General features: G+C 39.0%; 1 protein-coding gene across 1 annotated transcript in view; it reads left to right on the top strand.

The window, feature by feature from the left end:
* atp2b2 (ATPase plasma membrane Ca2+ transporting 2) overlaps positions 1-9,799 on the top strand; it is a 95,363-nt gene extending 85,564 nt beyond the window's left edge. The window contains 6 exon segments of the mRNA XM_020605079.1: positions 1,333-1,524; positions 1,953-2,166; positions 2,282-2,493; positions 2,628-2,735; positions 2,861-3,043; positions 7,747-9,799. Of these exon segments, the coding sequence (XP_020460735.1) occupies positions 1,333-1,524; positions 1,953-2,166; positions 2,282-2,493; positions 2,628-2,735; positions 2,861-3,043; positions 7,747-8,058 (1,221 nt within the window). The 3' untranslated portion in view covers positions 8,059-9,799.
* The last annotated feature ends 3,588 nt before the right edge of the window (positions 9,800-13,387 follow it).

The raw sequence follows: 13,387 nt of genomic DNA, 5'->3' as shown, positions 1-13,387 counted from the left end.
TTTTGCATTTCTTCTCAGGCACTCTGCCTCTGGCTGTGTAGATTAGGAGCTCCCCCCAGTGGAATTTATGCTCTCACAGTGTTTCCCTTGGTAGAGTGCTCAGACTTTTCAAACAACAGCCTGCTTAAAAATACAAACATAAGCAAAATATTAATTTTGTTCTTTGTGTAACTCACAGTTTAATATATTTGATATTTGGCTGTTTTCTGTGATTCACGTCCCCTCTTCAGTTAACTAATTTGTAAAATCCACAGCAACATTTATTATTTAACCCTGTACTGTAAAGCAGTGCCTCCCAGCCTGTATTGTTAATATAAAGTCATTTTACACTAGACTTTATTTAACTATATCAGCTGATATTAGTATTGACATAGTTATTTTTTTACAAGACATATGGGTCCTGTAACTGTTGATAACTGTTGATATTTATTCATAGTTTTGATCAAGTTTGCACTACTTCTTCTTTGAGCAGCAGAATCTCTTGCTAGTTAGCACATTTGCTAACTACCTTTGATTTACATTGAATCACAGCATGCAGTGTTTTGATTTTGTTTTTTAGGACTGTGTTCTATAGCTGGTAGTTAATTGGTTATTGTTACAAAAATGTGCTAAAGAGCAGCCTCACATTATTTTGTAATCATATCTGTGTGTATATGATGCAAATCATAATTTCTGTTTTGTTTGTGCTCTTTTTTTTTTACATTTCCTGGCCTATCCCAGGACTAGTCTTTCCATATACATCCCTAGCAACAGCAGCACTTCCCAGTAATCCTGATTCCTGTTTGGGCTTATGCTAGTAGTAGCCACAGTATTTGGCTGACTATGAGAAACCACCAGTGAGGTCCTATAACAATGATTGTGAAATTTGCTTCTTCTACTTGTGTGTGTATCTGCTGTGTTGGGATGACAACTCCCCAGGCCAATCTCTCAGCCCCTAATGAAACACTTCCACATGGGTTAATTTAATGGAACATGGTCTCAAACTTGTGTTCACGTAGCATTTTTATCCTCTCCCCACTGTCGGCCACAGAGTTGAAAGAGTGCCCTCTGATTGCATCCTGCCAATAACACCACATAACATGACAGAATATCAAGAAGTATGACCTGCTTCTTTAATGGATATGTTGCCTCCTGCCATCAAACCACTGCTAACACACACACACTCACTCCTTAATTAGTTTATATCATCATTATTTGTCATCAGAGTCGACTTGTGTCCGGAGTTTCTTGTTGCACTGTGTTGCAAAAGATGATCAGCAAATTAGGAACCACCACAGTTGTGTATTAGAACCAGATTGTCTTTCTGACTACACCTTGTCTGCACTCTTCCAGGGTATTGCTGGTACAGATGTGGCTAAGGAGGCGTCAGATATCATCCTGACCGATGATAATTTCAGTAGCATTGTCAAAGCAGTGATGTGGGGTCGGAACGTCTACGACAGCATCTCCAAATTTCTTCAGTTCCAGCTGACTGTCAATGTTGTGGCCGTCATAGTAGCTTTCACTGGCGCTTGCATCACACAGGTGTGTGAGTTTATTTACATGATGGGGTGGAGGAGATGAACAACTTTTCATTAATAACTATGTACCACCAAGTTCCTGTAGGTAAAAATGGAGATACTAGCGATATTGGCAAATCATGACAAAAACACATCATCTTTATAAAGCATACTATAGTGTGTATAATATTACATCTTAGGAAGCTTTAACTCATGTATGATATTTAACAAAAAGTGCTAAGATAACTAGATTTTTTTATTAATCTGTAAATATTAGTAATAATACAGTACTAGAAAATATTAATGAAATAAACGTATTTTTAAATTGTTTTGCTTAAACCCCAAACAAGCAGAAGTAAAGAAGTAACTCTTACTTGCAAGCTTTTTCAACAATTGCCTTATATGTATAGAAGTTACTGGTTATATTTTTCAATTTCTGTTGCATTCCCCCAGGACTCTCCCCTGAAGGCAGTGCAGATGTTGTGGGTGAACCTGATCATGGATACATTTGCTTCCCTGGCTCTGGCGACAGAGCCTCCCACAGAGTCTCTGCTGAAGAGGAAGCCATATGGTCGCAACAAGCCTCTCATCTCCAGCACCATGACAAAGAACATCTTGGGACACGGAGCCTATCAGCTCATCATCATCTTCACACTTCTCTTTGTTGGTATGGACTCTGCAATGTACCAGGGGTTCTGCATTTTATTGATGGGATACAGTATGGGTTCAAAGTTAAGGAAAAAAATGAACGCACTAACTGTTGGGGGGGGGTTTCCCTGTAGGTGAAAAGATCTTTGACATTGACAGTGGTCGTAATGCACCTCTCCATTCTCCTCCGTCTGAGCACTACACCATCATCTTCAACACGTTTGTCATGATGCAACTCTTTAATGAGATAAATGCAAGAAAAATCCATGGAGAGAGGAACGTCTTTGATGGAATCTTCAGGAACCCCATCTTCTGCTCTATTGTTTTTGGCACCTTTGCTGTGCAGGTAAGCCAAGACAATTTTTTTAATTTTCTGTGGAAAAACAACTGAAAGGTCTTTTTAATGAATAAGTCATTTCCCATTTTCTGTCTACACATTGTCATGGTGTTTGAGTCTGGCTTGTGCTTTGCTTTGTACAGATTGTGATTGTGCAGTTTGGAGGGAAGCCATTCAGCTGTCAACCTCTGGACCTGGAAAAGTGGATGTGGTGCATTTTCCTCGGCCTAGGAGAGCTTGTCTGGGGACAGGTAACATGCAAACTCATCTATTTCTCTGTCTTTGTATTTTCCCACTGTGCTTTGTTTCTTGTTTACCTCCTAGTTTGTCTTGTCTGGTTGTTTTGGCCTAATGCTCTGTCTTTTCTGTGGGTTAGGTGATATCCAGCATACCCAACAGTAGGCTACGCTTCCTGCGGAGGGCAGGCCAATTAACTCAGAAAGATGAGTTACCAGAAGAGGATGTAAATGAAGAAAATGAAGAAATTGACCACGCAGAAAGGGAGCTGAGGAGAGGACAGATCCTCTGGTTCAGAGGACTGAACCGCATTCAAACTCAGGTGAGAACACAAAGAAAGACACAAGTTCAACCCTCATGTGACGATTTGCTGTTTGATTTCACAGACAGATCTTATTGGATTGATTCTTCCTGAAAAAAAAAAAATTAAACAGGGTGACTCTTTAAAAGACCCTCATATCATATTATCATTTATAATTTTTTTTCCAATTAAGAGTAAATGCACACCAAAAGGTATAAATTCACCTGTGGCATTTTCCATCATGCATTTTTGTTTTACTGACTGTCTTTGTCACATAATCATTTTCCAATAGGAATTCACACCACCTCAGACATTACCAGAGATGCTTACTCCCAAGAAGAAATACTAGACTATGTTAAATGTTAGTTAGTAGCAGCCATAAGGTCATTTTACTTTCAAGATGACTTATTTAGGTGCACGAAGATGCTGCTTGTCCTTGGTGGACTTGATGCAAACACATCGGTGGACCTGTGGGGAATCGATGATCAAATCACAGAGTTACAGTAAACACAACTGGAAATAGTCCCTGATCTGTTCACACTGTGACAAACTCTGCAGACCATTATCACTGTGATATTCACACTAGTTTTTCATGTGTGTTGGATTTTGGTGTTTAATGATGTCATCTCACTGATTTGTCACTTATGGTCTAGGATGAAGCTCTCCCACGCTATGGTGCCATGGGCCAGTAACCCACAGAGGCAGCCAGAGCTACACATGTAGAACACCTTTGGGTTTTTTTTTAGTATTAAAGTAAAACTGTGTTTATTTATTTGGAAGAGGAAAAGAAGGCAAGCTATAGAATTTCAGCACAAAACATTCCTTGCAGGTTTCAAACTGCTTTCCTGGTTCACCCTTGACCTGCTTAGTATAGTTGCACACATGGTTTTTGTATATGTGACAGGGGATTCTTAGCGACAATGCACAGCAGGTGCACTCCTTTTCACTTTTAATGTAAAGTTGGTGGTTTAAAGCAGCAGCACATGAAATATTGGTGTAATATTTTTCGAGGTGAAATACAGTATGTTCCAAAACAGGGAAGGATTTGAGGAGTGGAGTGGTTTGCTTTTGAGCCTCACGCTATTGTTAGCAGGATTTCCAGAAGTTGTATTTTTAAGTAATCTGGTTGTCCTTGTTTATAACCTGTTTACTCATCTGAGCACTTGTGGCCGTTGGTCCATTGAATCAGAATCAGCTTTATTGGCCAGGTGTGTTGGACACGCAAGGAATTTAACTCTGGTACAGCGGCTCTCAATGTGTACGTACATCTCAACAAGCAAAGAATCTTTTCGTGGTGTTACTGCAATACAAGATGTCAGCGGTTTCTCTAATGTAGACAGTGAATTCACAAGCAATAGAAATAATGGCTGGAGCCACAAAAATAAGCTATAAAGTGAACCATCAATTCCTCATGTAAAATGACGTGAGATACCACAGAACATACAGTATTATACCTGGAATCATGTAAATGACTGCATTCGCACAATATATCATAAATTCCTATATCAGTTAGCCAGCCTTTGAAAGGTTACCCAAGTGGTGATTTATGGCCTTGAAGAGAGTTTTTATTATATTTATTTAGGTTTTAAGGTTTATACATGCAAAATTTCTACCTTCAGGTTACCAGTACAGTTGTTAGATAAGCGGAATTTTGTTCTTGGTTCTCACAGTATTGAAAAATTACACCTAAATAATTCAGCAACTACACAAACAGTGTCAACTGTTTTCTTGAGGATTATTTCTTTTGTAGAATGTAATTCTAATGAACTAGGAATTTTTCTAATGAATTGGAATTTTGGTGAATTTATCCTTGAAGTTAAATTCATCATTTCGTTGAAGGGATACTACACCCTGACCTTTAGGTGTCCCCACCCTCCCATCATGTCATGATTGAGACACTTTATACTCCCGTTACCACCAAAATCACCCAGCCAGTCAATCTGTGTTGCCATTTGTTCTGTGTCACTCTGAGCAGCCATTTGTCCTCTCCTGTCCCGCTCTCCTCCCACAGATTGAAGTAGTCAACACCTTCAAGAGTGGCACCTCCTTTCAGGGGGCCGGGGCTCTGAGACGCCAATCATCCACCACCAGCCAGACCCAGGATGTAACCAATGTTTCTAGTCCTAGTCACGTGTCCTTGTCCAATGCCCTTTCCTCTCCTACAAGCACTACTGCTGCTACTGCTCCTCCCACTACTGGCCGTGAGTCAGAACTCCGTCAGTCTGCTTCTCTGCTCTCTATGCTTCAGGGGTGCCATCCTGTCTCGACCAAAAAGTTTCTGCACACATTCTCCGGCTTTTTAGTCCTAAAACAAATGGTGACAATCTCAGTTTTGGGGGTTGGCATCTCTGAAGATTCATCTTTTTTTCTTATTGTCTTTCTTGCTTTTCTGCTTTTTTTCATTTCTCTTCCTTCTGTCGTTTTGCTGTTCATACTGGATTTCAAATTCATTTTGATATCTCCTTCCATGCTTGGTTGTATTGTCCTCTCATTGGTGGATGTGTGTTTGTTTCCCCAGAGTGCTAGGAGCGCAGGACTAAGGGTGATACCCACGGCGTGACATTTCAGGTTGTGAGTTTGTCTCCCTCTGCTCATCCCCATCCATCACCCCATCCTGCCCAGTTTTATGTCTTAACGGACATTAACGTGAACTAATTCCAATCGACTCACCAAGGGGCTGAGTAAACATTCAAGTATAAGTCGCACGATTGCCTTATTTCATCTGCGAGTTTGCTACTGATGAGTCAGACCACACTGATTTGACCTAAAGCTAAATTTACAAGCTATTTTATATATTCTGCTGCTCACACATCAGCTGCGATGACTAGAAATCATAAAGGAAGCTACAGTATGTGTGGCAATAACACCTTGCAAACAAGAGTTCATTTTAACTGAAATGGGAATCTGAAATGGTGCAACTAAGATCTACCCACCCTTTGCCTCTACTTAATGCTTTTGTCCACCTCCATAATCTTCTTTTTCTTGCTTTCTCTCTTGCTCTCTCACTCACTCACACAGACAGACACAAACTCACACACACACACACACACACACACACACACACACACTTTCAGACTTTTCTTGTCTCAGTTTAATCTTCATCTACTTAATGAAAATAAATGCTTCGGGTGTGTGGACAGGAATGGAAGGAGCAGGATTAACACCACAAAGCAGTACAGTACCAATAATTCATCCCGTCTTCACACTTCATACTGTTAGTGTAGTTGACTGTCATGTTGCCATAGTTACGGACATAGACCCTCTGCAGTGCTAGCGATGTAAATTCAACCTCCTACCCTTTTCTGACACCCCATCAGTGTTACTTGTCAGACATCCTGTCACATGCACTCATCCAAGCAGGCTCCTCTTATTATTTTCCTTATCTGTTTTGTCTCCTTATACACCACTCTGCCGCAGCATGACAATTTTAACACTATGTACATTATATATTTAAACTTCTGATATTTGTAGGGTTTCTCTGCACTATTAACATACATGTTAACAATACACTGGGGTATAACTATCATATATTTATTTATTATATACAATAATAAAATTCAAAATAACATTATTCTTTAGCTATTTTTTGTGTGTTTAAAAAGTATGTGATACTGCACATGCAGCCACAATTTGATTAAAACAACCTGAGATAATCTACTACCTAAGAAACGGATCCAGGCTGTTTAGTCTCACTACAGATTCACACAGATGTTCGGGGCTTATACTTGAGTGTTTACTTAGACGTGCATGGAGTTGAGAACATGCTTTTTTGACTGTCCAACCTCTCATAGTAAAACTATTATTTTCATTATTCACTCCCATGTGTTTTGTGTGAGCAGTCTGTGTGCTGGTTCACTTCCTCAGTGTCTTGTTGTCTTGTTGCATGTGGTTTGTGTTTACCTGTTGTTTATTTCTTGTGTTCATAATATGTTAACTTGTTGTGTTTGCTTGTTGTCTAAATGCCTTTTTTTTTCAAAATGTTTTTCTGATGGTTTGTTGTGAGTTTTACACTGCAGTGCTTCCTCATGCAGACTTGGTTCTCTCCATCGCCATGTTTGGGACCACGCTTTACCCACTCTGTGCTATTTCTGTGTGTTAGTGTGTTCCATTCAGAGTCTGTGTGGATACTGTCCCAGACAGTGCTCTGGTACCTCCAGAAGGTTTTAAACCATCTGATTGGATCTCTCAGATCTAACCTATTTCCTTCTTACTGACCTCGTCCACCAGATTTCTTCAAACTTGCATGAGATATTCTCTGTTAAAATTTTCTGTGAGCATTTCATTTATTAACATGGCTTGTTTCTAGGTATACAGCACATTGGACTAAAAGCGTATACTTACAACGAGCGTATGTGTCGCTTTGGTATTTGTTTTTCTTGAAATGTATGATTTTTATTGTGTTTTTTTATGATTGTGTTTCTCACGGTTTTCCTTAGTGCACGTCAAAGTTGAGTGACTTGTGAACTGTAGTCATCTTGTAAAAGCAGAACACAGACTGCAGTTGCCTCTTCTCTTGCTGCTTCTTCGCCTTCTCCTCCTCCTCCTCCTCCACCTCCTCCTTCACCTCTTTACCCTCAAATGAAGGGATTCTTCCTTCCCTTTTGTCTCTTCTCTCCCCCACTTCCCTCTTTTCGCTCATCCCAAGAGTCCCTGTAACTCTTCCATTTTGTCTCTGGCATTATCTCTCATTGTTGCTCTTCTCTTTCCTCCCTTTTTTATGACAGATCCGTGTTGTGAATGCATTCCGTAGCTCCCTCTATGAAGGCCTGGAAAAAACAGACTCCAGAACATCCATCCACAACTTCATGACACACCCCGAGTTTAGGATAGAAGACTCCACGCCCAACATCCCACTCATTGATGACACGGATGATGATTCTGCTCGGAGAAGGAGGAAGTACTCCAGCCAGCCGTCGTCCCCTAACAAGAACAACAACGCCATTGACAGTGGCATCAATCTCACCATCGACACCAGTAAATCAGCCGCTTCCTCCAGCCCCACTAGCCCTCTGCACAGCTTGGAGACCAGTCTCTAACCCCAATCCTGACCTCAGTTCTAATCTCTAACATCTTTTCCTTGCAGTCTGGGGGTGCCTGCTCCAAATCCTCCAGACATTTAACTGCTCCTTACACCTTGTCTTTCCCAAAATTTCACCCAGTCCAGCTGAAATCTCACCTCCCAGTCACTCAAACTCCAGTTTATCAGACACACAGGACAGGTCCTGTGGCAAAATGTTCATCTTTCCCCCAGAACCTTGAGCTCTTAAAGCTCTCTGCTCATCTCAAAATGGAGAAAATCTAAACTAATATGGCAAGGTGAAAAAACAAACTAACATACAATCAAAAAAGCGCAATGAAGCCACAAAACCTACACAGCCATCCTGCTTTTGTGGTTGTATGTGTATGGTGGCGATGGTTGTGTATGACTATATGCGTGTTAGCATGTATTGTATAAGCGTGCCGCTGACTGCACAGATGTATGAACTGTGATGATGAGGAGGGAGACACTGATGAGGAGTAAAACCTGACAGACTTCAAACTCACCTTACACTCCCTCTCCTCATCAAAAACATTGTTAATACTGATAATAGTTTAAATTAAATTGAAAAACATTGTTATTATTCTGATTCTGATTATTATTGTTATTATTACCTGTTGCTCCTGCATGAATGTACATTACCCAAATTTTATTTAAAAACGTTTTACTTTTGTTGGAGTTTTTTTGTTCCGATGGGCTAGGCCTCACGGCAAACTATTTCAAAGACAGATTCCCTGAGTTCCTGGCCTGCAAAGTTCCCTCTTCTGTGTGGCATGAACATGTACCCGACTGTAAAAATTAATTTAATCCATAAACAGAAATGTGTAACGAGGTGGTAAGGCTCAACTTGCACAGTAATTTTGCACCTGAAGGAAAAAAGGAATGCAAAATAATGATGATGATAGCATTTATGGAATATATTCTATAAGTATAAAATATAAATACATATAAATATATTTAGAGAGAGTTTATCTTTGTTTGTTGGCATGTTGCCTTGTTCCTGCTTCAGTGGCTCAAAATACTTTGATTTATTTATGTCTTAAAGAGAATGTAATTTGTTTACAACCTCATAGAGATAAACTTCCTGGTTTCTACAAGGAGGCAAGCTCAGAAGGACCAGAGCGGTGTTGGTGTGTTAATACTAAAAATAACCATGTGGTGGAATTTGCCTGCTATCTTGTCAAATATTGTAGATATTTTAAGAGGATCAACGAACAAAAAGAAACCAAAATGTCATGGGATACGTAGTAAATGTGGAATCTAAGTATTACTCTGTATGATTGTTGGGATCAAGTTGGAGTAGCTTGTCACTGTATTTCTAAACAGAGGCCTCCTTTTTCTGACAGGGGGAATATTTAATTCTTTTTTCACTACTTATACTTCTCTTTTTTGTTTTGTTTTGTTTTGTTTTGTTTGTGTCAGTGCTGACCTGGGGTCAGGGCTCGAGTCAAAGGCTGATATCAGGACCTTTCCAGTGAACTGTCGTCTAGATATATCTGCTTGTTCAAAGAACTTGTTGTTTTAAAAAATATGTGTGACCATCATGAGGTTGCAGTTGAGACATATTATACATTTGCAGAGGTAGGCTATATTTGGCTTACTTGTGCCACATGGAGATCAGACTTCTTTTTTGTTTGGAACATATAGATTTTTTCCACAGTTTCGTTTTCTCTGGCAGAGAATTACAACACAAACGGAATGTCGCTTTGACTCTTTTTCAATATACAAAAAAAGGAAGATTCATTTCTGCACTATCTGGTTATGAATGAAAACTTCTGTGGTGTAATTCTAGATGTGCTTTTGTGTGTTTTAACCAAGCTTGTCTTCCTACCGTCACAGAATATACAATACTCTAGCATCTCAACTGTACTCACTAGTTGTAAACTATTTATTGTGCTTTAACCAATCAGACATTACTGGAGAGTTACATACAGAAGGCACATTTACCCAGTCTTATTGCACTCAGACGGCAAGGCCACATAACTAGCCTGTACTATTGTTATTTCTATTACTAACTGAAGTCATTGGCAAGCATGAGCTGATAGGCTCCTTATGCAACTTGAAAAAAAAAATTGACAATTTTTCTACTTAAAAATAAATCCTATACACTGCTACAAGTATATACAATAATTTATCCCAGCAGTTGTCTTTTTTCCTTTATTTTTATTAATATCCTCCTCCACTGTCATTTCCCAGTCGCTCCATTCATTTGGAGAGGATGCACAAGCTTTACCAGTCAGCTCAGGCGTGTTGAAGAAGTAACAAGGACCATTTATTTAAGTAAAAAAAAAATCACAGTCTGGATATTGATATTCTGCTTAGAAGCAGTTGATTTATTTTGTTTCCTTTCCAGTGTTTGACAATTGACTATTTGTTTATTTGTCTGTAAAAACAATTTTAAACAATAAAAAAAGACATAACAGCGACAATAGCATCTTCAATTAAAACAAAAAAACAGCAACCTCAAAAAAAAACAAAAAAAAAACAAAACAACTTATGCCAACATTCTCAAGCCACTGCTTTACATCCAAGAGTTTAAGAATAATCTTTGTAAATATAGCTACGAGTCCACTGAGGACAGAAACTCCATGAGGACTGGGGTGAAAACAGGAACTCTTCCTGACTACATCTACCATCATGCACCACAACGAGTCATACTGTCAACGCAGCTTTTTGGCTGTACGTCATCAGTCAGTGCTCCTGTCAGAAACGCTAAACATTGCGATTACACCCAAATGATAACGTGTTGTAACAACCAATAAGTATGTTGATGATGACACCGATGATGATGCTGATGCTGATGATAATGATAGCGATGATATCAATGATACTTCTTGCAATATACTCACCTGCCTTGATGTACTGTATTTAGCAGCATGCAGTTTGTGGAACAAAGAAAAAGAGAAATGCCAACAGATAACTTTTTGGCATACTTAGCCATTCATGGGTAAGTGATTTAAGTGTTCATCTTGTTTTATGATTTTTTTTTATCTATACAATAATTGTAAATAAAGAACTCAATGTCCTTGTTCATTTAATACTATGCAAAAAGTCACGCTTTTCTGATTGTTACCTGCCCTTAATCCTAGAGTGTGTTGCCGGAATGTTTGTGGTCTCAAAAGTCAGTAAACACAATGTGATGTAAATTATTTTCTAGCTTGAGTAAAAAGTTAAATGACAATAACATAATATTATTATGATACTATGAGGATAAGGATGATAATAGTGGTGACAATGATGATGATGATGATGATGTTGATGATGATGATGATGAACTGTGAATCTTGCTGCTTGACTGTCCCACCCTCCTGACAGGAGCGCAAGTGCGAGACACAATAAAAACAAAAACAAAACAAAAAAAATGCAAAGTTACTAAATAAATCTCCCAGAGCAGCATGACCCAGCATGGTGTGTCCTGGCCCCGTGTGACGTCTTCTGATTCATTGTGCTTCACCTAATGATTTCCACTCTGACTTTGTTTTTTCCATCTTCCGTGATTTGTTTCAAAAGGTTCTGCTTATAGCAAATGTTTTCATGTTCCAGTTTAATTGTCAAAAAAGCTCATACTGTAATGCTTTCTGCTGAGCTCTTAAAATGAGGCATCTTTGGGGGTATCCTGGTAGCCAAAAGGTTCAAGCTGGTGACCATGTGTAGTAATGAGAGCATCTGTGCTTCAAGGCCAGTTGATGACATTTGCTTTCCATCTCTTTCCTTTCCTCTCTGTCCGCTTTCTAGTAGAGGCATAGAAAACACTTGAAAAGTTAAGTTTGGTAGAGTCGAATCATTTTAAGGATAAGGATAATCACCTTTATCTAGAGAGACACAAGACTACAATCACTCTATGAGGCTGCAGGCACAGTGGTGCTCTGAGGTCAGTGTTAACATCAGCATGCTGATGTTTAGCAGATGTGTAATAATTACCATCGTCACCAATAGTTTAGTGTGTTAGTATGCTAACATTTACTAATTAGCACTAATTATGGTACAAAGTATACCTGAGGCTAATGGCGATGTAGATGATGATGGTTCTAGAAGACAACTTGAGGGATCACCACAGTTAGTACAAGTCATCCTGTGGGGGAAAATATTGTCTGTAACAAATTTCAAGGGTAATCCATTCAGTAGTTATTGACATTTCATTTGAAACCACAACCTCAAGGTAGCGCTGTTGAAAGATTGCCAAATAGCAATTAGCATGCTGCACATCTCGCTAGACAGTAGTGATTACACTGAGGGTGACACTACTGAAGTTTCAGCTGGGTGAAATACATCAACATGGAAACATGGAAAATACATGTTGATGTTTTAAGAACATCAGACAGTAGCACTGACTTAATCTTCTTTTCCATTTGATTTAAAATGGGTTATGTCTGCCAGTAACCGTATGATTTTAGACTGTGAGCTTTGTTGAGTCTGAACATCATTTAAATGAAAAAGCAGTGCACAAATCTGCTGAGTATGTAAAGCTGACTGCATGCTCCAAAATTTTGTCAAGCACAAGCAGTTTTGCCCTAATGGATGGAAATTGGTGCCAGTTTTTTTTTTTTTGTGTGTGTGTCACTCATTTTAGTCACTTAGACATACTGTAATTATTAGCTTGACTAGATGACAGATGGGGCTTGTTGTGTAACAGAAAGGTTATAAATAAAAGTGTTACCTACTGTAAACGTGGAACTCCACAGGAGGGCAGTATTTCACTGGGAATACTGTATGTGATTACAACATTGCATTCATGTAAAAATCTTTGTCATCATCAAAGTTTTTTTTGTAAGACAAATGTCATCATGATTTGGTCTTGTCATTCTAAAGGCACTTACAGTAGATGCCTAAAGACTCTTGAGAGTGGTATGTTGGAAACAGATGAGGCAATGGAATAAGATGTCCTGTGCTTTAAATTCACTTATATTTTTTCTTTTGGTTTTATCATGTCATCCTCTGGAACCTGATTAGGTTAAGCATCAGTGTTGTTCAAAACATGAAGTGGCAAGATTTGTACAGTTGTTCCAACATTGGTCCATGATTTGTAACCACCTGGGAGTGCACACTGAGATGGAGTGTCATAAGCTTTATTTGCTTTCCCTTTAGAGCCCATCCAAGGTTATTTATTGTAAGTATGGTTGACAAGTTTGAAAAAGAATCAGAGTAATTTGAATTTTGACTTCACTGTAATCTAAGAAAAAAGCCAGATGCAATAATAGTGAAATTCAAAGCCTCACACACAATTTCAACTGATTAAATGATAAATTTGTTTTTGGCCAGTTGGTGAATGTTGAGTTGACTTGCTTTCCACCAATTCCTCGGGGAAATATCTGCTAGGTCACAGTGTT

Source organism: Monopterus albus, unplaced genomic scaffold (genome assembly GCF_001952655.1).
Source record: "Monopterus albus unplaced genomic scaffold, M_albus_1.0 scaffold1.1, whole genome shotgun sequence".
Taxonomy (NCBI): Eukaryota; Metazoa; Chordata; class Actinopteri; order Synbranchiformes; family Synbranchidae; genus Monopterus; species Monopterus albus.
The sequence above is the reverse complement of the archived record's forward strand: the minus strand, read 5'-3'. Positions and strand labels throughout refer to the sequence as shown.